The following is a 24,066-nucleotide window of genomic DNA, read 5'->3' as shown; positions in this document are numbered from 1 at the left end:
CCCCTGCCGTGCCCCTGTGCCCACAGCTGCCACCGAGGCTCTGTCATCCCACTCCGGACACCTTAGTGACAGCCGCCCCACTCCCTGCCCGTCCTCAGCGCTCCCCACGGACACCGTGTGCTTACACCCACGCCGGCACAGCAGCACGGCCTGCAGCCGGCCCCGCAGGTGTCCCTGTGCCGCCGCAGGCCGCAGCCCCTCACCCCGGTGCTGCGTGCCCGCGTGTGGCAGCTCGGGGACCGTCCCTGCCCCAGGCCGCTGTGCGGGCCACGGCCGGCGGCAGGAAAAGGCCAGCGCTGCACACGCCAGCCCGGTGCCACGGGAGGCACCTTATCGCTGCCGCCGTCCCGCCTGGTGCAGACAAAGGCTGTGTCCGCGTCCGTCCCGCCGGGGCGGCGGATCGATGCGCGCCGTGCCCCGCTATCTGCTGCCATTCTCTCCATCTGCGGCTGGCGGGCGGCCATCAATGCCGCGCCGCGCATGCGCCCTGCGGCCGGGCCTGACCCGCGCCCGCCGCTGATAAGGCGCAGAATGGGCTCTTGTCGGCGTGAGTGACAGCGGAGCGGCTGCGATCGGGACAGACAAGGGCCTGAAAGGGACAGACCCTGGAGACCCGCACCACGCTGACAGCCATCTCTGTTAACCCCTTCGGCTTTGCAGCCGCGGCTCTCGCAGTGCCCGCACGGCTGCGGCTGCCGTGGAGCGCAGTGCCCCAGCAGGGTGGCAGGGAAGGGCGGCCAGCGCCTCGCAGGGAGGCACGGCCACCAGCACGGAGCACCCTGAGAATCCTGCTGCCCCAAAGGCTGCTCCCAGCCCTGCAGCGTCACCCAGCCCTCCTGCTGCGGCTCCCGAGAAGCATCTCTGGGGTTCACCGCCTCCCTTACCGACTGCTCTCAGGCGTGGGCTTGGGGTACCCCTCCACCATTCCCTCCCAGACAGCGTTTGCAAGTGCGTTGCCGATGGCCGTCATGACCATGAGAAGCTCGCTCGGCCAGTCATCCAGGTCCAGGGAGCGCACGCGGGACAGGTGGGTGCCCAGGTTGCGATGGATCCCGGAGCACTCGATGCACATGAGAGCACCCAGGTTCAGACTGGCCCAGTCCGGATCTGAGGGCAGCAGGATCAGTGGGGAGAGTTAATAACCCGCCAAGACTCACCAGCCCGTCTCCTGCGGTTCAGACTCGTATTTGCAGGCACCTGCCCACCAGAGCCCTGCCCAGCTGAGTGTCCCTGCGAGAGGCCAGGACCTCAGGCTGGCCAGTGAGGGGTCACAGGCCGGTGTGGCAGTGTGCCCTGTACCCCAGCCCCGAGGAGCAGGTCCACTGCAGGAGAGGACAGGGCAGACACACAGAGCGGGTCTCTCTGGGCTGAGAGAGGGGGTGCCTGGGCTGGCTGGAGCCCCCTCCCTCCAGGGTGAGCCCCCCGCCCAGCACAGATCTCTTACTGGGTGCATCGCAGTCCACGCAGAAGCTGTTCCCGCGCGCGGTGCGGACGGCCTGCATGGCCTGAGCGTCGCCCTGGCTGCCCAGCCGAGCCTGCAAAGAACCCCACAAGGCCTTCACTGCAGGCCAGCCACCCTACCACCCATCCTGCACCCCTCCTGGCATGCCACGCCACGCTCCACCAGCATGGGGGCTCTGACAACAGGGTCTGGAGTGTCAGAGGAGCAGGGGACAGCGGGCCAAAGCGGGGAGAAATGTCCAGGGAGGGAATGAACCATGCAGGATCCGGCCACATGGGATGCAGAGTACTACTCTGTGGGGCCAGAGCCAGGTGGGGAAAAGGTGACAAGAAACCTGGGGGAACTGCACAGTCCCAGGGACGGAACTGAACTCCCACTGGGAGAAGAGGGATCAAGGCAGGACTCAGCATGGACAGACAGGCAAGCGTGGGACATGGAGGAATGTGGCAAAGCAGATGCCAGAGAAGACAGAACGGAAGTTGGCCAAGACCTCTTACCTTGTTTTTGCTGCTCTCACAGCCCTGCAGGCTGGCCAGGATCTGGCTCTCAATGGCCTGCACCCAGAGCTCCCGCTCCTCTGATGTTGAGGCTTCAAAGAGCCACGTCTGGCCCGTCAGTGACACGATAATGAACTCAAATGGCTCATCTGGTTCTGGAAGAGAAAGGTGTGCCTAACATGGGACTGGGAAGGAGGGGGTCTGCCATGGGACAGACCCTGCCATCCCCACATGGCAGGGTTGAGGCAGCAGCAGAGCCCAGGAGGCTGGGACAGGCAAGTCCCTGTCTTCTCCTGCAGAAAAGAATCAGAGCTCTGTGCCAGTCCTCCCTCCTCCCTCCCTCCCTCCGCCCCTCACAGCTCCACTGGCTTGTGGAGCTCTCCCTGCCCTGTGTCCCACCCTCAGGAAAGCTGCCAGCCTCTGGAGCAGTGAAATCAGCCCCTCCAGGAGCCAGTGCCTGCAGACAGCGCCGGTGCCAGGGCTCAGTGCCCGCCTGGACGGGCCGTGCACAGGAGTGAGTGAGGCCAGGCGAGAGGAGCCTGTGCAGAGGGCTCGGAGGAGCTCCTCAGCAAGGCTTACACGGTGTTCTGCCCTGCTAACACCTGCCAGCCTGGGTCTGCCTCACACGGCCCCCCACGGGCACAGTTCAGGGGGTGTCGTGTCAGCCTCACACCCAGCACCAGCATTTACCTTTTATTGCCAACTTCAGTAGTTAGTGCAGTAAATGACTTAACTAAGCGGGGCCTGAATGGAATGACTAATAAACGTTATGTCACAGCACACGCTTCAGCTCATAGCAAAATGATTTGTAATTACCTAATTAGCGTTATGCAAATAACACCCTCATCTCCATAATGTGCCTTCCCAGCTCTCTATTAAAAGCAGGGAGTCAACTGCTCAGCTCCAGAGACAGCATGGAGGCCGAGGGGTCTCCAGTCCACATCAAGGCAGAGCTGCGCTGGCCTCAAGCCTGGCAGGGTCTGTGCACGGTGGGCATGACGTGGGGAGGTGAGCAGGGGAGTCTGGAGGGGTTTGAGGGAGGTCCCCCTCCTCTCCCTGACTTCTCTGCAGCACAGAAGGCGAGAACTGCAGAGGGAAGCAGCAGGAAGGCAGGGACCCAGGAGCTGTTGCAGCCCACAGTGAGTGGTGCAGAGGCCCCTGGCTGGGTCCCACCAAGGGCACGGCCACCCTCAGCTACTGTGGGGGCTCCTGGGCCTGTCTGAGCCAGGCTGTGTCCATGCACATCCCCAGAGCACGGTGCAGCCTTGGGAAGCCTCCTTAGGAGAGCCAGGTCTGTTGGGCATGATGGGAGTGCACAGCCCTTCCTCCCAGGCTCGTGGTCAGCACCTGCACTGACAAGTACCAGCCTGGAGACCACCAGTGCTCGTGAACTGGCGCAGGAGCACAAGGCTGGGTCTCCACACCATCAGAGCCTGGGGAGCATGGATTGACTCCAGCATGAGGGCTTGTCCTGGCTTGCTCTTCCCAGATAGGAAGGCAAGGCTCTTTTACTCATTTCACCCTAAATCAGCCTGGGACTCCTCCTCGGGAAAGCTGTCTGCAACTGCATGTGTCCTGCTGGAATGAGAGACTGAGCCCTCAGGAGGATGACAGACTGCAGGGAGTGGGTAGTTAGCTGTGCTGCTGGACTCTCCCCTCCGTCATGCACGGGTGTCACTGGGACATCCCACTTGTCCACACTTTCCTCCAGCTCTCAGCTGCAGGAGAGACCCCACAGACAACAAGATTCTTGGAAAATATAAGATTCTTGGAAAATACACAGCTGCCAGCCTGTGAATACTGGGAGAGGAAATAACCAGGCAACAGCCAGGCTAACAGGCACTGCCTCCTTTGCTTGCTGGCACCAGCCTGTGTGAGTGCTGCCAGAGCCTGGCACGGGCAGGGAGCCCCCAGGCTGCAGGGGAGCCAGGACCATCCCCCACAGCCACAGCACTGGGCCGGGCACCGCCAGCCAGGCAGGATGAGCAGCAGCTCCCTGGGGCAGAGGCTGCCCCGCTGCTGCACACAGTGCTCCTGGGGGACCCTGACACACCACAACACGCCCTGTTCCCACACCTCGTCCTGCCTTGGTCTGAGCCACCTGTGGCTGCTGCTGCTGAGCCCAAGCCAGCTGCCTGGACTCGGGAAGCACTGGGTGCAGCTCCTCCCTGCTGCCGAGCCGCTCCTGCACAGCAGGACGAGGACATCACAGTCAGCAGGGCACAGCCAGGGTCCTGCTGAGGGCTCCATCTTCCCTGTTCCAGTTTCCTGTTGGCCCAGCACCTCCCCACCAAGCAGGCAGGCAGGCAATCCCAGCCCCAGCCTTCCTGCACCTGTACACTTGCCGGGGAAGCAAACGTCTGCCCTGCCTGCCCAGGGCTCTGGTGTGGGGGTCATTGCTGCTCCTTGAGGCACCATGCTGGTGGGGGGCTCCATGTGGCTCCCAGCACTCTGCTCAGGACATTCACAGCAGGGCAGGAGGTTTGCTCCTTCTGGGTCAGAGATTTCTGGGGCTCCAACTGACTTGGACAGACTTTCCTACTGTCACAGCTGAGGGACATCCCAGAGCTCTCAGGCTGCCCAGGCCCAGCCCTGGGAGCAGTCCCAGTCCAAGCAAAGCCCTGGCGCCAGCTCTGCAAGACACAGGACCTCCGTTCCCTTCCTTCTTTGTGCCTCCTGGATTCCAGCTTCAGGCCAAACAAAGGCCCTGCTGCTCTCGGAGCCCGGGAAGAGCTAACAAAGGACCACAGCTTTTCTGCTGCGCCGCGGCCAATTCGCCACCTCACAGTGCAGGACAGCAGCAGGGGGCTGATCTCTGCGGGGCCTCAGCATGGCCTGACTACAATAGGGGAGCGTGGCACTGCAGGGTGTGCCCTGGATCCACACGTGAGGACCAGCAGAGCTGGGAAGGGAATCAAGGACCTGCAGCAGCTTTGAACACTGTGCAGACCCACCTTCTGGGATGGTCTAGGACCAGTTCCCGAGCTCCTCAGGGCACCCATACAAACTGAATGAGACTCGAGCAGTTCCTTTAGGGAAAGAACTAAGTATTCTCAGCTTCTTCTGGGGAGAGGTACAGGTTTCCAATGTGGCAGGGCCATTTCTGGCCAGATGAGAGGAAGGCACCAAGCAGATAACATAAGCAGAAGGGTTTAGACTATCTCTGCTGAAGCAGAACAGGCAGAACTCCCTCCCCTGCCCCACACATGAGCACAGGTTCCTTCTCAGAGGCCAGAGAAGTCCCAGAGCTTGCCAGCTCCAACTTGAAAGGGCCCAGACCTCCGAGGAAGCCACTCCTACAGGAGCAGGGAGCCCTTCCCAGCTGCCTCTGAGTGAGCGGCTAGCCGGGGGCCAGAGCCCGGCCCCAGCCCTGCGGCTGCCCCAGCGCACTGGTGGGAGCCCATTACACCAGATCCATTAGAATTAGTGGGCAGTGGAAATGAATGTGCTGCCTCTCTCTCTCTCTTGATGATTTTTTGATGATGTTTTAAAGACTGAGCTCCGTGAAGAGTTGCTGAGCAGAGTGGTGTGAGCTGGCTCTGCTAATGGGTGTTAACCCCATGACCCCCCTTCCAACACTGCCCAGGAACGAGGGCTCTGAACAGGAGCAGGATTAGGGAGGGCAAATCCGGGATAGCAGGGCCACATGGCACCCGGAGCCCAGCAGCAGCCAAGACGATGGGCAGGGCCTGCAGGGAGAGGAGCAGCCCCTGGGCAGTCACCCACCCTCTGCCAACACCCGAGCGCTGGGGGGAAGCATCCTCCCGACAGCAGCGGAGCACCACAGGGCTGCCAAGAATGAGGGAATGGAGACATCCTGTGTGCCCAGCCAGGAGCCAGACCAAAGGGACAGCAGGAGGGTACGAAGTGCCCACCAAGACACAAGGGAGTTTGCACCTGCTGTAAGGCAGCCCTGGGGGCGAGGGTGCCCAGTGGAACAGCGAGTCCCACTGACACCTGTGGGACGCCAGAGAGGAAAAGGAAGGGGAGCAGCAGTGACAAAGAGTGCTGCCTTCACAGCTCGTGCCAAGCCCCCTCTCTAAGTGGGGGAAGTACAGCTCTGAGCACAAGGGGTACACTGGAGAGCTAAAAACGCCTCAGCTTCAGTACAGGGCTGGGGCAGAGCTTGGTCCTGCTCTGCAGAGGGCTCTGGCTACACCCTGCACTGGTGCCCAGCCCAGAGACCTTCCTGCAGGGACCTGACGTGGAGCCACGGGAGCAGTACTTCCCACCTCCACTCCCGCGGACAGCCTGCTTCTCCGTGGGTGCATCAGGCAGCGTGCTGCCGCGGGGAGCTGCAGCGGGACAGGCTGGCCCCAAGCCTCAGCCCTACCCGAGATGCCCCACACAGCTTGGGGCAGCACTCTCAGAGCACAGGCAGCAATATGGGGGCTGCTCCCCTGTCCCAGAAGCACCAGGATACAAAGCAGCCCTGTGAGGACAGAGCAATGTCTCTCTGGTCCCCCAAGTGCGGCAGGACTGTGCTCCCAGCACCTGGCACAGCAATTCCCTCTCTGCACAGGGCACTGGACAGAGCTCCCCCACGCCAGCCCAAAGGCCCAGGGCAGCACCTTCTTCCCTTGTGGGAAGGGGGAGTTCAGCACAGGGGTGGCAGGAGCATCTCCATCCCAGCACACCGGGCAGAGAGCCTCCCATGCCAGACAGCTTCCCAGCTGGCTGCTTCCTGAGCAGAGGGGTGCAGGGGAGTGTGGGACACCTTCCCTCATCCTAGCAGGTCCGGCACAGAGCAACAGGATTCCACTCAACATCAGCAACACAGGAAGCAGAGCTGGCACTGAGCCCCACTCCTGAAGGAGAGGTTTCCTCTGTCACCTCTGCTTTTCACCATCTCCCAGTCACATCCAGCCTCTCCCTGCATGCCATCCTTCTCCCACTCCATCCCTTCTCCCGCTTTGTGCTGCCATAGTGCCTCCAGAGATCCTGGGTAGTCACACAGGGACACCTCTGCTTTTCACCATCTCCCAGTCACATCCAGCCTCTCCCTGCATGCCATCCTTCTCCCACTCCCATCCCTTCTCCCACTTTGTGCTGCCATAGTGAAGTGCCTCCAGAGACCCTGGGTAGTCACACAGGGAGGTGGGGGGACACCTCCAGCATGTGGGGCACATGGCATAAACCAGGGCAGGTCAGGTCAGACAGGTAGGGAGACCCTGGCCCACAGGTCTGCTCTCTGGCTGCCAAGCCTGTGAGAAGGGTCCTGGAGCAGGGCAGCCAGCAGCCCCTGGCCTCGGGTGCTTGTTTGCAAGCTGCGACTGTACCATATCATTATGAGGTGTTTGGGATATCAACAAATTAGCAGGCGTCTGGGAAGAGAGGGATGCAGCACCATTCGTAAATGTCAGCTCGCTACCTCCTCATTTTGCAGATCATTAAACCCAATATTCCCAACCTGTATTAGTGCGACAGGGACAGGCCCTCCGCGGGGACAGTCGCCAGGAGAGCGCAGCAGGAGCAGCGCTGTGGAGACCCCCCAGTGCCTGCTGTCCCGGAGCCCCCAGGGCCAGGGTGGCCCGGGCTGAGCTGGCAGTCACCACCAGGGATGGCGTGGGGCCACGGGACTCGAGCGTGCAAGGGGGCATCTGCCGGGCTCCCAGATGTGTGTGGCACGTGTGGGGAAGGACACAGTGTGTCGGGAGGTGCTCCCAAGGGACACCACAGGTGCACAGGGGTGTGCAGGGGGGTCACGTAAGGGTCCAACAGTGTCATTTCTGTGTACATGGCACGAACAGTGTCATTTCTGTGTACACAGCAGGGAGGATGCAATGTGGGGTGCAGTGTGTGCACAGTGGGCGCACGCCTGGGGGGTGGCAGAAGGGCTGGGGGGTGTGTGCAGGCATCAGGGAGGCACAGACAGCGTGGGCTTCATGGTGTGAGCAGAGGCTTGTCAGGCAGGCAGGGTCAGGGGTGCGCACATGAGGATCTCTCAGAGGGGTAGCACGGAGCTGTGTAAGGTCCCCCAGGAATCACAGACTGAAGGGGAGACAGGGGACCAGCTGAACCACAGAGGTGCCCAGCACAGGCTGCCTCCCTCCCGCCAGGACTGAGCAGGGAGCTCCAAGGTCCATAATGAGCTGGAGTGACTTGTTAGCACTGAATTAAGAGGCTTGGTGGAAGGAAGCGTGCGGGTGACACAAGCTGTGTGGGGCAGGCGGGAGCTGAGCGATAGCAGCTGGAATCCCCAGCAATCTGGTGAGCACGGCTCAGCCTCACACTCCTGGCTTGCCACGATGGGCCTCGACAGCCCCTGACAGTTGGCATTAATCACGCACATCGCCCCAACACAACTCTTTACTGGCCATCAATTTCCTGTGGGTTTTAAAACTAAAAAACAAAGACAAAACCGCGTCGTTTGGCCGCCACTGAGAAGCACATTAAGGGGCTGTCAGCTTCTCGCCATGCACCCTGCATCACTCTTTAAGCACATGAGAAGTTCATTATCCCCGGAGCTCTGGCAGCCATGGGGAGACTGGAGCAGGGAGCGTCGCAAAGGTGCTGCTGCCCTCCGCCGTGTCTGCTGGCTCTTTGGCCCTGCGGGAAGCAGGAACAGGGGCCGAGGGTCCAGGCAGGCTGCAGGGGGGCTGTGGGCTGCTCCACGGCAGGACGGGGCGCTCCTGGCCGCAGAGCTTTGCTGGGCTCCGGTAAGAGCAGACTTTCCTGATGGTCCTTGCAGGATGACACTGCACCTACACCACGGGGATGAGCATCTTCGTCCCCTGACAGCCTGACACGCGTTCGCCAGCCTGTGGGTGCTCCCTGACAGCCCGAGCTGCACTCCCCAGTTTGGTGACATCTCCGGCAGCCCAATCCCACGCCTGCCATAGTTTGCGGATGCTCCCTGGCAGCCTGACATGGAGCTCTCTTTAACATGAGCCCATGTAAAAAAGCAACAGCTCGTTTGATTTATGATACTTCAGAACAACTAAGATTCAATTGCTCTGCACGTCCCTGGCTCTGATTACCTCCTAAATGAGATAAACTGATGGCAATTTATCCCCAGACCTCACTAACTTTCCCAGGATGCTAACCTGAGCTGCTCGTGCCTAGCTCACCGCCGTGGGGCGGGAGGAGGCAGGTGCAGGCTGAGCACAGTCCAAACCTGCTCCCTCACATACCCCAGGGCTGCTCCTGCCCACAGGGATGCTGTGACAGAGGCTGAGCCTGACACCCTGCCTGGCCCCATGCAGCTCCTGCTGGGTGGGAAGTTTTGGGGGGTGTCCCTGCACAGTACTCCCTACACCAGTACAGCCACACTGATGTGAGCTAACAAAAAGCATGGCTCCTCACTGGGCTGTCCCCATGCTCCTGCCAGCACAGTGAACCCTCCACAGAGGGATGAGCACCACGAGGGGACAGCAGCTCAGCCACAGGGCCCAGCAGCCCCGCTCCTGGCACAGCAATTTCACACTTTCACTGTGCTGACTATGCAGAAGCAAAAAAATCAAATTACCCTGCTGTGAAAAAAAACTGCCATAACTGTTCAAAGCAGCTAAAAAAGATTCAGGGGGTATCAGTCATACTTATGGACATCAGTCCACAAGACAAACCACTGGCCATGCTGATGGTGTGGGGCAATGCTCAGCCCAGGGTTCACAGCTGGACCATTCAGACATTGGGACGGGACCTCAAGCAGAGGCTCAGCACCTCCTCGTTCTTGTTGCCAGTCTCCCCTTGTCATGCAGGACAGTGACCCATCACGGGGGGCCACCTGAACACCAGTCCCAGAGTCACTCACTCCTCTGCCTCTGCCCCGGCCTGCTGGTCTTGGTGACGAGCTGCCACAGTGTCCAGAGCTGCATCAGTTCTTGGAACAGTCCCGGAGCTCAGAGCAGGAGAGAGACCAACCAAGTCACTCACAAAGGCACCAGGGCAGGAGCTGTGCAGCAGGCACGTGGCAGGCAGGGGATGGAGAGATGTGTGACCCAGCACCCGAGTTCATACTGAGCACAGGGATGCACATGGTCCTCTCTTGAGCAGGATGTCCCCCTCATGCCAAAATGGGGCACACAGCTCATTGGTGCTGGAACTGGCTAAAACCAAGCTGGGAAGCTCTAAGTGCAGCAACAGTGGCAGCTCCCATGGACTCAGATAATGGCTCTGCTGGCACGGGTGCTGCCCACAGCAGCAGGTCCTGTTGGGAGCACGACAGACCTGACCCAGCCTCTGGAACTCCAATTTTGCAACTGGATCACCTTTCTAATATACTAGATTATTTTAAAAATGAAATCACTTTGTCAACAGCTGACCAAAAGCCAGAAACCCACCATGCAGCAGCCCACAGCAACACTGTGCCCCAGCACAGGTCTGGGAGCGGCTGGATCCTCCGGCTCTGCCCCACTGCAGCACCGAGCTGGCAGGTGCTGCACCAGCTCACCCTCTGGAGAAGGACACAGGGGCCTGGACAGCCTGGATTCACGCTGGAGACGTGGAGCAAGGGCTGCCTGTGTGCCTGCCCCTCTGCTCACCCCTGCCGCGGCGCTCGCGCTGCTCCTTCCTGCTGCAGCACCAGGGCAGCTCGGCTGCCTGCTGCCACGCACTTTGCACTGCAGATCAGAGTGGGGATTCCTCCTGATCCTGGTGCTGCTGCCAGAGGTTCTGGCAGCAGGAGGATCTGCAGTGTGCAAGGTCTGTGCAGTGACACATGTAGTTTTGTAACTGACACTGGTAAAGGAAGTTCTGTGTTGAAAAATGCCAAGGAATGCACATTGTAGGAAAAAGTTACACTGCTGAAACACCTGATAGGGCTTTAAACTAACTATATCAACCTGAGACGCTTCAGGTAAGACAGACCTCTGCCCAGCTCACCACCACAGCCAAGGACCAGTGCAGGAAACAACAAAAATACTCTGATGCCCTCATGCTTGCCCCATGACTCCACCCCCATCACTCCACCTTCCAGGGATGCTGCCAAACCAGGAAGGACAGAAAGAGCATGTGTCTGAAAAAACATGCCTGTGAGATGATGGAAAAACTGGGATTGCTCAAGGACTCCTGTCCTGGGCACACAAGGAGAAGGGTGACAGCCCTCCAGCCTGTGCATCTGGGAGCAGAGGGCTGGGAATCCTGCCAAGCACGCATGTGTTGTTGAAAAGGAACTAATCAAATTTTAAGACTTCAAGCAGTGGTTAGTCCGTGTTACTGCTTCATAAAAGTGTTCCCACATTCAATTCCCTTTTCCACTATGAAATGGCATCCCATTCTGTGTAACATCAGGTCCCAGCTCTGCACTTCCCACTCTGTCAGCTGTGCTGAGCAGCCACAGGACCACACCTCCTCTGCAAGCACTGATCTCAGGCCCGTGCTTCTTGGTCTTTGTTGCGGCCAGCTGAGAGCCCTCCTGCCCACATCACAAACCCAATCATCACACCGAGGTCAGCTTTGGGCCTCCTTTACAACTCTCTTAGCATTTTAATTACAGGGCAGGACACACTACTTCAGCAGATGCTTTCTCAGTCTGACGTGTGGGTGTGCAAAACCATCCCCTCCTTCACTGTCCCACTGTTCGTACCAAGAATGAGCCTCTCCTTTTGCCAAGCACTGGGCTGAGAACTGCAAAACAATTTGGGCAGGGCAACAATGGGTCTGAGGAGGCAACATACACACAGAGCTAAGAACAAAGTGCAAATACAGGCAACGCTTCTTGCTATCCATGGGACACCAGTTTGACAGATTCAAACGATGCTCAAAGTTCCTCAACCAACCACCACAGAGGGGAAGCCTGTCTTAGACTTGTGTATTTCACATGCAGACAACTACAACAGCAAAAAAACCCAGCAGAGCTGTCCAGCTCTGCACGTCATCAAAGCAATGACTCCAAGAACAAGAAGCTGAGCTGCTCTGCTGTGGGACACTAGGGCTGCTGGACTGCAGGCACACACGTGATTTGGAGCAAGGTGCCAGGACAGCTGCAGCACCTTCAGGTACAGACTAATATTTCTGGTTTGTTTTGTAGCAACTGTTAGCTTCAAACACTTGTACTGAAACCTCCTCCCCTCTGAATAACATCTTTACTTTGGTTCACTACAGAAGCTTATTGAGTGCTATGGGACACGATGACCAAGAATAAAGTCAAATCTCTCTTTTCCAGCAGCTATCACAGATGCAGGCTTTGGAGAACATGGCTGCCAGGCTCATCTCTACCTGGACAAATCTGGTGTCTTTTCCCAGCAGAATGCTTCCCCCAGCCTCTCTGCCAAGCTTTGGGTCCCTCTCCAGCAACCACAGACACCAGAATTTCTCAACACAAAATCCATCAGTACTCTGAACATTGGGAAAGCAACGGACATGCCTTCAGCTGAAGGCAGACCAGCTTTTCCAAAAGACCTTGGCTTGAGGCAGGTGACCAGCACAGGTCTTCTAAATTGTGAAAGTCTGTCCAATTTACAAGTCAATGGAATTAAGTCCTTTTGGTGGGAAGTGTTTGAGAGCACACCTTAACCATACTTTCACCTTAACCATACTTAACCGTACTCTCAGGTCTGCTACTGCAGTTAGCAATTTTAATTACCAGCGACTGTCTGAGCACGCACAGGCATGACGGTGGTTCTGCAGGGCACGTGGGAAATGGAGGGAAAGGCAGATCAGAAAGGCTGGAAGCCCTTTCCTGCCTCAGCCCAAGCTGCTTGGACAAGGAGTGCTCTGAGCCCCACGTCACCACCGAGCCCTGCATGAGAAGCCCCCCAAGCCCCAGGCACCCGGAGAGCACCGCAGAACCCTCTGAGCAGCAGAGCTGCCCCCAGCAGACCCTCCTACCTTCTGCTGCCGTGCTGGGGCCATCGAGCCGAGTTGTCCCTGTGCTCTTTTTCCTGCGATGCTTTTTCCTGTTGGCATGTGGTGACGGAGGCGGCTCCAGCTTTGGGCTGGCGGCACTGGAAATGTTTGGGCTGGAGCTGAGGGAGTCGGCAGTACCGTTAGCTGGGGACAAAAATAAGGCAAGTCATGCACACGGGACAGTGACATTCCTCTTCCCAGAGACACCACAGTGTTCTGGAGCCAGCCCCAGTACTTGGCTGGCTTGACCCGCACGACCCCATGAGACAGGGCAGGACCTGCCCAGCTCCATGGCACAGGGTCACTCCCACACCCGCTGCAGCTCAGGGCTGGCAGCTCCTGGGCAGTCAGGCTGGACCCCTCCGCACCGGGATCCGCGCAGAGCCGTCACACAGGGACAGCGCCGGCACCCGCGCGGCCGCACACCGCAGCAGCACCGCGGGAGCAGCCCCAGGTCCCAGACGTGTGCTCCCGGGGAAGCAGCTCCCTCACAGGGCTGGACAGGCGCTTTGGGAAGGGACAGCCAGGTCCTGGCTCTCTGGGGCAGATCTGCAGAGCCCCTGCAGAAGCCCTGCCCTCGCAGCACTGCTCTGCCAGACGAGGTGACTGGGGTTGCCACACTCAGGAACCTGAGCGTGATGGGCTCAATAGGCTTCCGATACGGAGCTGAAGAAGCTGCATCCCCAGCAGCAACGCACCAAATTTATCCTCAATCATACTGTTCCTTACAATTAATAGCAGAATTAGAAACAATCAGGGAGCTGCCTAATTACTGTCAATTAGAGTGCGCTAATCAAGCTCCGATCACACACACACACGCTGCCGCTGCACTCACCATTAAATGTCAAATTTCATTAGAGACCAGCAACAAAATCAAAAGCCTGACATTCAATTTCAGCAGCACACACAGCGCAGGCTTCCAATCAGCATAAAAATGCAGACTCCGGGGAAGGCAACGAGGCGCAGGAGTCCTCGCTGCACTGTTAACCCTCTCCTAAATCCACTCCTGCCTCTCCAGTGTCCACCCACCCCCAGGGCATAGATGGCAGCTTCACGGCCAGGACCTCTGCCCCAGGCAGCTTGCTGTCCTCTCTGACACAGTCCGGTGTCTCCCAGCAAGTCCTGACTTCCATTTCCATGTTCTGTGGCACCTGGAGTTAAGAAAGGAACCACAGCACTGCACAAGGGCAGCAGCTCCAGCAGTGGGATGGCAGGGACCTGCCAAGCATTTCTCCCACCCCAGCCCATCCTCTGCTCCCTTGGTCCATCCTGGCTTGGTCAGACTGGTTTTTGGGGCTTGGTTGGTCTCAAGAAACACCAAAAGTGGGGTGGAGAGAGGCACAGAGGGTGAGAGGCCAGGAGCTGCCCAAGCAGGGATGGAGGTGCAGCTGGTGTCCCCCTCACACAGCTGAGAGAGGCTGCAGCCTTGGAGCTCTCCCAGCTCTGGTTTCTCCTGCACTGACACACACCAGTAGGGTGTTTCTGCTGCTATTTATCCATGGGGAAATAGCTCACCCTTGACAATTAAGAGAGATAAATCTAATAAAATCAGACTCCAGTTTTCTAAATATAAATTACTGATCCTGCTAGAGGACTGTGCTTAGAGCAGGTGTGAAGACCTTCAGCTCCCAGCCATCTGTCACGGGGGACCTGAACTTTCTCATCAGTGGCTACATGTGGTGCCTCCATCCTCCCTCTGCTGCCCACCTGCTCACCAGGATGCTCCCTGGGCCAAATCCCACGCCTCTGGCACCCAGCCCCATTCCAGGCTCAGTGACAGGGGTTGCACATTTCTGCACTCCCCGTCCTGTGGCCTGCTGTGAGCCTGGCAGCTCCTGAGGGATCATCACCCATTCCCTGCTCTTACTGCCCAGCAGCCAACACCAGAGCTGGGCACTTGCAGGGCCCCCGTGGGATGGGGACAGGATGGCAGTGGGGTGGGGGCAGCACATGGAACACGCTCCCTCTGTTAGATCAGGCACTGCTCACCCTCCTTCCCCAGTAGGACAACTGAACCCCTCTGACCCACCCAAGGACTTCCAGAGCCCCAGCTCAGCAAGGGAACCTTTCACAGGCACACCTGGGACCTCCTGGGCCCTTCTCCAAACCAGTCAGCCTTAGGGGGGACCCTGGGACCCCACAGGTGGGCTGCAGAGCTCCCGCATAAGGGACAGATATAGAATGTGCTGGAGCATGCTGGCTCATGCTGGAGCATGTTCATATGACTGTCTGGCCCCATCCCATTGCTCTTCCATGTACTCTCCAGGCACAACCAGAGCAGACAGCCAGTCCCCAGGAGCTGGGATGGGAGCCTACAGCCTTGCTATGTGCCCAAAATCAGCTCTGAGCACAGGAAAATTCCTCACCTGCCCTGCCATGCACAACTGGAAACACAGCATAGAGCCTGGCCCTGGCACAGCTGGGGTTCAGGTGTGGTGCAGGACAGCCTCCCTCAGCTCAGCTCCTCGATGGAAGGGTGGCTGGCATGCCCTGACATGTGGAAAGCGCTGCCCCCACAAATGCCCCCTCCCCCAGGACACTGAGAAGCCACCTCTGCCAGCTGTGGCTGTGGGGGACACAGAGCAGGGAGGCAGTCCTGGGAACTGCCTGGGGCCCCAGGCAAGTGGCCCATGCTGTGCTGTGGGCCCTCCAGAAGAGCTGGCCCCGTGGCCAGTCTGTGCAGCACTGACACAGGGCTTGGGGTCCAGCTCAGGGCAGGGGGACCTGAGAGTGGGAGAGCAGCCACCAGCAGGCAGGACAACAGTGAGCAGAGATGACACCTCATCCCTCCATGTCCCTGGCAGGAGCAGCAGCACAGAATCACAGAATGGTTTGGGTAGGAAGGGACCAAAGCTCACCCAGTGCCACCCCTGCCATGGGCACAGACCCTTCCACTGTCCCAGGCTGCTCCAAGCCCTGTCCAACCTGGCCTTGGGCACTGCCAGGCATGGGGCAACCACAGCTCCCCTGGGCACCCTCTGAATAAAACATCTCTTCCTTATCTCTAGTCTAAACTCACACACTTTTAGTTTAAAAACATTATTCCTTTTCCTGCTACAGCAGGCCGTGCAGATCAGCTCTCATTTGAGTCTTCAGTTACTGTGCACAGAAGAGGCAGACTGGTCCAGGTGCTGTGAGCACGGACAGCTCCTCTGTGGACAGCAACAGAAGGGCAGGGGACAGAGGGATGGGGGCAGGACAGGGGACAGAGGGATGGGGCCAGAAGGACAAGGGACAGAGGGATGGGGGCAGAAGGACAGGGGACAGAGGGATGGGGGCAGAAGGACAGGGCACAGAGGCATGGGGGCAGGACAGGGGACAGAGGGATGGGGCCAGAAGGACAGGGGACAGAGGGATGGGGCAGGACAGGGGACAGAGGCACGGGGCATGGGCTGGCTTGCTGTCCTGTGCCCCCAGGGAAGGGCAGGGCAGGGCAGGGCAGAGCAGCACACAGCACGGCCACAGCAGCCCCCAGCTCTGCAGAGGGGTGCTGGGAGGAAGGATGAGACCTGCCACGGCAGCTCCTGGGGCAGGAGGGAACCGGGGCAAGGAGCTGCTCTCCAGAGGGCTGACGGCACAAACCCCATGTGCGCCAAGGGCTGCAGGAGGGCGCGGGAGCTGCTGCCGAGCACCCCGGGGCACGGAGCTCCGCTGCCGGGGCTCAGGGCTCCCGGGCCGGGCCAGGCGCTGCCGGGGGGACCCTGCCAGCACGGGCACGGGCTGGCAGCCGGGTGCAGCCCCTCGCAATGCGCTCCTCCGCCTGCCCCGTGTCCGTGTCCGGGCCGAGGGGGCTGCGGCACATCCCGCTCAGCGCTGCGCCCTTCCGCTCCCCTCGCCCGCGCTGCCCCATCAGCAGTAACAGTCTGATTAATTCGCTTCCAGCAGGGAGCTGATGGGGCCAATGATGGAGCCGCTGCATCAGGCGCGCTGAAATTGATAGTTTTTCACAGTTACAAATGAGGAGCCTCCTCAGCTGCAAATGGCGCCCGCACAGTCGGACTCCGGTAATGATCATAAAGAGGCTCCTTTAAACTGCGAAAGCCCCTGGGAGCGGGCGGGGGGGCGGCTGCCGCGCTAATGAGAACTACAAGGGGCGAGCAGGCATGGAAATGGCTCCTCCACTCTTGATGTGCATTTAACTGCTTTTTTAGTGCGGCGGCAGAGCCAGGAACGAAGGAGTGATGAATGCAGCACAAAAGCATTTATTTTCCAATTCGGCAAAGTGGCTACGTTGGGAAATGTATGAATTATTTTAATTCACTCAACTGTCCTGAAACATCACTGAGAGCGAGTGAGCGTGGGGGGAGGGGGTGGGCCGTGCTCAGTGTGTGCTCCAGAGACAGGAATCACTCCTATTCCTTCAGCTGCCCCAAAATCTGGGAGGTGGGGTGCCAATAAGGTGCAGTGATGTGGAAAGCAGTGGTACATACCCCAGTACCCCAGCACGCAGAGCTCAGAGCAAGGTCAGAGCAGAGGGCTCAGAGCCATGCTGCTGCAGGGCAGTGTCCCTTGGCTGGAGCTGTCCATGCCTTGCAGGACAGCTTCTTCCCTGGCTGGGACATGGCAGCTGACCCTCGCTAAGGGGGACAGCCCCAGCGAGGCCCAGAGGCTGTGTCTGACACTCACGAGCAGACTCTGGGCTCACAGCCACAGGGCAGAGCTCAGACCTGCCCCACGGCTGAAATGAGCTCCTCTACCTGCTGTGGCTGAGGGGAGAAGGCCAGAAGGGCTACTCACAGGGGTTGGGGCAGCTGCCAGGGATAGCCACAGCCTCGTTCCACTGGTCTGCGCTGGAGACAGAGTAGGAGCGCTGGTGCATCCCGTCTGGCTTGGAGCTGAAGCCCACGAGGTTGATGCCACTGATGGAGCGCTCGGAGTGCAGGGAGGTGCTGCTGGTCGAGTGGGGAGCACCTGCAAGAGAGACCAACAACACGGGCTGACTGCTGCCTGGAGGGACAGGGGAGAAGGCAAAGCTGCCCCGTGCCTGATGTCACACCCCTCGGCTGGCTCCACGTGAGGACAGGCTCTCCCTGGCTCTCCTCTCCCAAGGGGTGCTTGTGCACCACCCCAAAGGTGCTGACAGAAGAGCCCAGCACACCCCGTTTCCCAGAGGGAGCCCCAGCTTAGTGAGTTGCAGTACAGCACCCCAGGATGTACAGCCAGGGATTCTGGCACTCAGCTTCCCACAGCTGGAGTTCACAGTCGTGATTTTCACTACAGCCTCTGGCCCCTGAGCAAACCCAAACCCACCCCACAACCAGCACACCCACTTTCATCTCTCAACTTCACTTTCTTGTGTGTCCCTGGCAGGAAATCCAGCCATGCTGGGGGCACTGGGAGACAGCATGAAATCACATGGAGGGTGTCAAAGAAACAAGCAGGGGAGCAGATGTCTGTAAGGCAGGGATGGCAGGTGGAAGCTGCTTTTTCCACTAGCTCAAAACTGCTGCGGCTGAGCCCAGAAACCTGAACCCCCAAGAGAGGAGTGATTTTGGGACGAGAGACTGTCACAGAGGACACGATCACTCAGTGATGCAAAATGGGTCAAGTGTTTCTGGATTACAGGAATACCCAAAATGTCCAGAATAGCAAACAAAATGGTTCTGGCAGGGAGCACACACCCTCCCGTTCAGTCTGCAGGCAATCTGCCACAGAGGACAGTGGCCCGAGGGACCCTCTGCACCTGCCCACCACCAGCCTTCTCCCACACCACCCTCAGGCCATTCTGCTCCAGCCACTGCAGAGGAAGTGCTCTGGGAGCTCAGGAGTGAGACAAGGGGCCCTGTCCCTACTACAAAGCTACATCTCCTCCTTCCCTGCCTGGAGGCACAGACACTGAGCTGGGACTCTCACTGCAGCCCACCTGGCCATGGCCCAGGGCAGGGCCAAGAACAGCTCCAGATGCTGCACACCCACAGCTCCAGCCCTGCAGTCATGATGAATGGGCTGTGAGGAACCATTGGTCCGATGGGACTGGTACAAGTGGGAGCCCTCCACAGAAGCACATGAACACCTGTGGAAGCAGGTCCTCAGTGGGAGCTGCTACAGCCAGGACAGCTCACCTGTCTTCCTGTGGGAAACCATGTTCACTTGGCTCTCATGGATCCCAGCATGGCTGAGGTGGAAGGGAGCTCTGGCATTGTCCTGTACAGCCCAGCTCAAGCAGGGCCCCAGAGCCAGTGGCCTTGGACTGTTTCTGATGAGTCTGGAGAATGTCTAAGGAGGGAGATGGCATAACCTCCCTGGGCAATCTATCCCTGTACTGTGCCACCTCTACAAAGAGCAGAGCCCCACAAAACCCCACGTGAAGCCCCAGAGTTCACACATAAATGTGTGTTTCTGTCCTTGTTGTTCCCATGAAAACCCAAGTGTTGCTATTTAGATGTGCCCAAGCACAGCCAGGGCTGCCGCGTGTCTGATGGGACAGCTCGAGATCCAAAAACCCCCTCCAAAGGCAAGGGCTGCAAGGAGGGGTGACATGGCCACCAGCCCTGCACCAGGCACGGCTGCCACCCATTGTCACCACCACCACCAGCACCATCATCATCATCATCACCACCACTCCATCACCAGCATGGCATGTACCTCCCACCCTCCTCTTCCCTGTACTCATCCTGCACCACAACGCCCTTTCCCTGCAGGGCTGTGCAGGGGCCCCCTGCGAGCCCCCCCTGCAGATCCCACCTGCCAGCAGTGCTGATGGAGGGCTTGCTGGGACACAGCTCCCTGCTCCCACGCTGCCAGGACCCTGCACCCCGAAGTGCCAGGCCCTGGTGACCTGCACCCTGTGCTCCCACGCTGCCAGGACCCTGCACCCCGACGTGCCAGGCCCTGGTGAACTGCACCCTGTGCTCCCACGCTGCCAGGACCCTGCACCCCGACGTGCCAGGCCCTGGTGACCTGCACCCTGTGCTGCCACGAGCCTGACCCAAGTTGCCAGGACCTTCCTTGCAGAGCTCCACCACGTTCCTGCCTCCACTCTGGCTGCTGCATGTTCCCCCTCCCTCCCCTTGTTCAGCGCCACAGAAACACGTGTAAAACCATGACACTGACTTTGCCTCTAATTAGCCCTTAATTTACAAGACACACTCGGAAGGGTAATTAGCTGGCGCTCTGCTCCTGACTGCTGCATCCATCTCCTCTCTGCCTCCTCGTGGGAGGGAGCCTGCTGCTGCTGAAGCAGGGACAACGCTGCTCTCCTGGGACTGGGATGAGCTTGGTCCTGAGAATGGTGCTGCTGGGCTGGGATGGGATGGGATGGGCTGGGATGGGATGGGATGCTCAGAGCTCAGTGTCTGCCAGCACCAAGCCCCAAGTGCCCCCAGCCCTGGTTATGGCCAGAGCCACGGAGCAGAGGAAGGTGAAGAAGGGAGAACAGAAACAGAGGGCCTGGGAGAAACTCCTCCTGCAGAGGGGAAAGTCCTGCAGGGCCCTAGGGAGCGCAGATCTGACCCCTGCTCCCTCACCCAGCCAGGCCAGGAGCCCCAGCATGCCAGGACATGCCCTTTCATCACACTTCTGAGGAGCAGCGCAGGCTGCCACAAATGCCAGTGCTCCATTTTGAAAGAAGGAACAGCTTCCATCAGCCTCTGCAGCCCCTCCAGGCTCCCTGCCCCTCTCTCCAGCTGCCTGGAGCCACCCAGCTGTGGGGGAGCTCCCTCACAGCCCAGTCTCTGCTCACTCACAGACACTGTGCTGTGCAGCTCGGGCTTCCCGAGGGAGCTGCTGGCTGCTCCCAGCAAGGCCAGAGCTTCAGGAACTGCATCCCTTGGGAAGTGACACCCTGGCAGCTGCTGGATAAGTGTAAGTGACATATAAGTACTACCTGCCTCTGGGCCACCACCTGCAGGAACTGAACCCCCAAACTGCTGACAGTTCCCCAAGTCTCTCTCCCAGCCAGTTTCCTCAAGCCCCCCAAAAGAGACTCACGTGGCTCCCTGATGCCTTTTCAGTACAGCCCAACTGACGACGTGGCACTGGATGGAAAATTACCTAAAACCAGAATGGCCTTTTCCCAGGCATGACATGTGGCAGCCCAGATGCTTTGGGGAAACACCTGGATCAGAGCAAACTGGGAATTCCTCATTAGGGTGTGGCTGCCCAGGGAACAGGATAAAGGGGAGTTAACCAAAAGTGCAAAACCAGTTGGGAAGGAGGTCATTTGCAGAGTCACTTGCGGATCTTTTTAGGATCTCTTTAATATTTTCAAGAGTAATTTGGCAAAATAAAACACAGGGCCTGGTAAAATTTCCTGGCAACGTTATACTGGATGCTGCTACCAGGCCCTTACAGCATGGAGGAAACCAATTTTGGCCCAGGGAATGGGCTATGCTGAATTTTAAAGAGGCACCAGCTGGAGAGCACTTTTGGGCTCCCCCTGGGTTTATGGCCAAGTACAGGGCAGGTCTTTCCTCTGGAGTGCCAGGCCCTGCTCCCTCACAGAGAGGGATGCTGCTGCTGCACCACGGTGCAGAGGAGCTGTGAGCTTGTGGCTCAGGACGGTGATGGAGGAGCTCCAGGATGGGTGAGGACACCCAGGCAAGGGGCTAACCCTGCTTTCTCTGGTACTGCAGAGGCCAACAGCACAGTGCAGATTACTGCTATTAACTGTCTGCCAAACAGCGTCCCAAGGAGCCATCAGTCACTGTGCCCCTCAAGCACTTGTTGCCAACATGTCATCATTTATTCCAAATAAAAAACAGGATTATTGTGAGTCACCTTAGTGTACTGGCTCCCCAGAGCCTGGCTGGAGCCTGCAGCTGAACATGGCTCAAAGCCTCCCCAAAAGCTACGGCTGCTCAGGACCCTGAGCCGGGCTGAACACAACTCCAGCTAGTGGGAAACCTCCCCTCCCAGAAACCAGTGGGTTCCTGAAGGGAGGTGAGAGCCAAGGAGCCTGGCAGAGCTGCCTGCCTGTGAAAACCCTGCTGGGGAGGACATAACTCACCCCCCGTGCCAACGAGCCAGCAGCCTCCGTGCAGGAAGGTGGCTGTGCTGGAGCCCTGTGGCTGCTGTTCCCAGAGCCACCTGTGCCCCAGAGCCAGAGTCAGGGGTCTGTCAGGCTGGGCTTCTAAAGGAAGCACTGCATCTGCCACCTGGACACTGCTGGGTCCTTCCTCCTGAACAACTTCCACGAGTCCCAGACACACGGGCTGCTCCTAGCAAGCAGGAGCCCCAGGATGCAGCCCTGTCACTGGAAAGACTTCACCCTCTGCGTTCTCCCTGGGAGCTGGCCCCCGTGCTGAGCACCCACACAGCTCCCAGGCGTGGTGGGGCATGGCCTGGGCTGACAGAGGGACAGGTGTCCTTCCCAGCTCTGCCGACACTCAATGTCTGTGGAGTCACTGATCCGAGCTGGGCGACTGAGGATTCCCAGCCCAGCCCAGCAGGGCCAGCAGGATCTGCCAGCTTGCACACAGCAGGAGCCATTGCCTTGCACTGGGCCTCACAGATGCTCTGACACAGGGAATCTCCCTCCTCTCTCAGTGCTGCCCTTGCAGAGCATGGTTTTGGACATCTGCACGTGCTAAGTAACCCAGTGACACCCCAGCTCTGACTCGTGGTGGGTACAAACCATCAGGACAAAAAGCTCTGCATGGTGCCGGTGACTCTGGGACAGCTGAGAGCCTGGGCTGGCTGTGGCAGCAGGACGGGGAGGGCTGGCCATGGCACCTTCCCACTCCCCAGCCAGAGCTCCAGGACACACAGGATGAGCCAACGCTTCTCCAGCCAACACACCACTTCACCTCTGGTTTAGAGAGTGACCAACCCCACACAGCCTTGCAGGGCCCAGCAGGCTGGAGAAACCTGGCAATGGGCACCTCAGTGACGCTGCCCCCAAAGCCCTGCCCGGGAGACTCTGCCAGCAGCAGCTTCTCCGTCTGCCTCCAGCCTGAGCCTGCACCAAGTCCCCACACAGAGCCCACGCTGCCAGCTGAGGCACCCCACGCTAGCACACAGCAGCCCCACGGCCAGGGAAGAAGGAGGATTCCTGGAAGAGCAATGGCAGACCTGGAGCCAGGGAGCGCCCGGAGGAGCCCCTGGACTGCCCGAGCTTTGCTGCACAGCACAAAGTCACATCACAGGTCTGCCCCTCTGCCACTCCTGCCTGAACAGTGACGGATCTGTCAGAAAATCTGAGCCTGACTTGAATGCTGCCGGTGCCACAGAGATCACAGTGATGCTGGGTAAGTGGTTCCAGTGGTTAATTGCCTTCACTGCTGAAATCTGGGCCTTATTTCTGGCCTGAGTTGTGTTCCTTCTGCCACTCTCACTGGATCCTGGTACATTTTATCTGATAAAGAGCTCTCTCACCAAATTTCTGTTCCTATACAGGTATTTACAGGAGGTGTTGAAATTATCTCTTAACCTTTTCTCCAGTAAGTTAAATATATTGAGCTCACTGAATCTTCCTACAAGATGATTCTGAGAGCAGTTCCTGGTTTTTACAGCCTTTCCTGTCCATCATTTTTAGTCTCATCCTGTGGACACATAAATCCATTAACCTGAGCTCTGTGGAAGTCCTCTCCACCCCAAAACTGACTGTTACCATCCACACCTTGACCACATCTTCTACAATTCCTGAATTAAATAATTCAGCCTTGCTGATTCCAACATGTCCACATCTCCTACCTACTGTTTAATTTGCTGCCTAATTACAGCTGGAATACGAAGAATTCATCATTCTGTGCTGAGATACATCATCCTGCCTCTTCCCAAACACCAATACAAGTGTTCACTGAACACTTTGCTTTTTTTCCTTATTAACCATTCTATTATTCCCATACAGTAATGAAAGAATGCTGGGGTTAGGATTCATTAGTTCCTAACACACTTGAAAAAAACTCTTTCACTGTCTGTAACTCTACTGGTCCCTGTTCTGTATCCCCTCATGCAGCCATGGCAGTGCAGGCTCCTGTGCCAGCCACGGTGGAAGGTGAGCTGGATCCATCACTTTTATTTGTATGTTATGTGGAAACCCCATGGAATGTGCACAACTGAGGATCAGAGACGTGGTGAGACACATGAGCAGTGACTGTTCTCATACTCTCAGGCTGAGCAATGGTCACAGGGTGAAGCAGCCACCCAGGCAGTGGCCCACCCAGCACTGGGCAAAGATGAGTCTGGCCTGGTGGTGAAGGAGACCACGCTGCAGAGACCAAGCCAGAGAGAGCGCAGGGAGGACACGGGAGCTGCCCTGTGCCCAGCACCTGCAGCAGGAACTGAGGCACAGGAGCTGGGTTTTTGCCAGGTAAAGCAGCTGTGAGAGTGGTGAAAGAGAGGTTTTCCTCTGGGAGAAGGGAACAGAAGTGAAGTGAC

At 58.5% G+C, this 24,066-nt stretch overlaps 1 protein-coding gene across 2 annotated transcripts in view; it reads right to left on the bottom strand.

Moving 5' to 3' along the window:
* AGAP3 (ArfGAP with GTPase domain, ankyrin repeat and PH domain 3) overlaps positions 1-24,066 on the bottom strand; it is a 106,732-nt gene that overhangs the window by 1,927 nt on the left and 80,739 nt on the right. For both annotated transcript variants that reach the window (XM_041402381.1, XM_041402382.1), the window contains exons 12-16: positions 17,485-17,658; positions 12,730-12,891; positions 1,960-2,114; positions 1,445-1,535; positions 885-1,107 (exon numbers count right to left, since the gene is read on the bottom strand). In XM_041402381.1, coding sequence (XP_041258315.1) covers positions 885-1,107; positions 1,445-1,535; positions 1,960-2,114; positions 12,730-12,891; positions 17,485-17,658 — 805 coding nt within the window. The remainder of the gene's footprint in view (positions 1-884; positions 1,108-1,444; positions 1,536-1,959; positions 2,115-12,729; positions 12,892-17,484; positions 17,659-24,066) is intronic.

Source organism: Onychostruthus taczanowskii, unplaced genomic scaffold, assembly GCF_017590055.1.
Source record: "Onychostruthus taczanowskii isolate IOZ18803 unplaced genomic scaffold, ASM1759005v1 scaffold198, whole genome shotgun sequence".
NCBI classification, from domain to species: domain Eukaryota; kingdom Metazoa; phylum Chordata; class Aves; order Passeriformes; family Passeridae; genus Onychostruthus; species Onychostruthus taczanowskii.
This window is presented reverse-complemented; position numbering and strand designations above follow the sequence as displayed.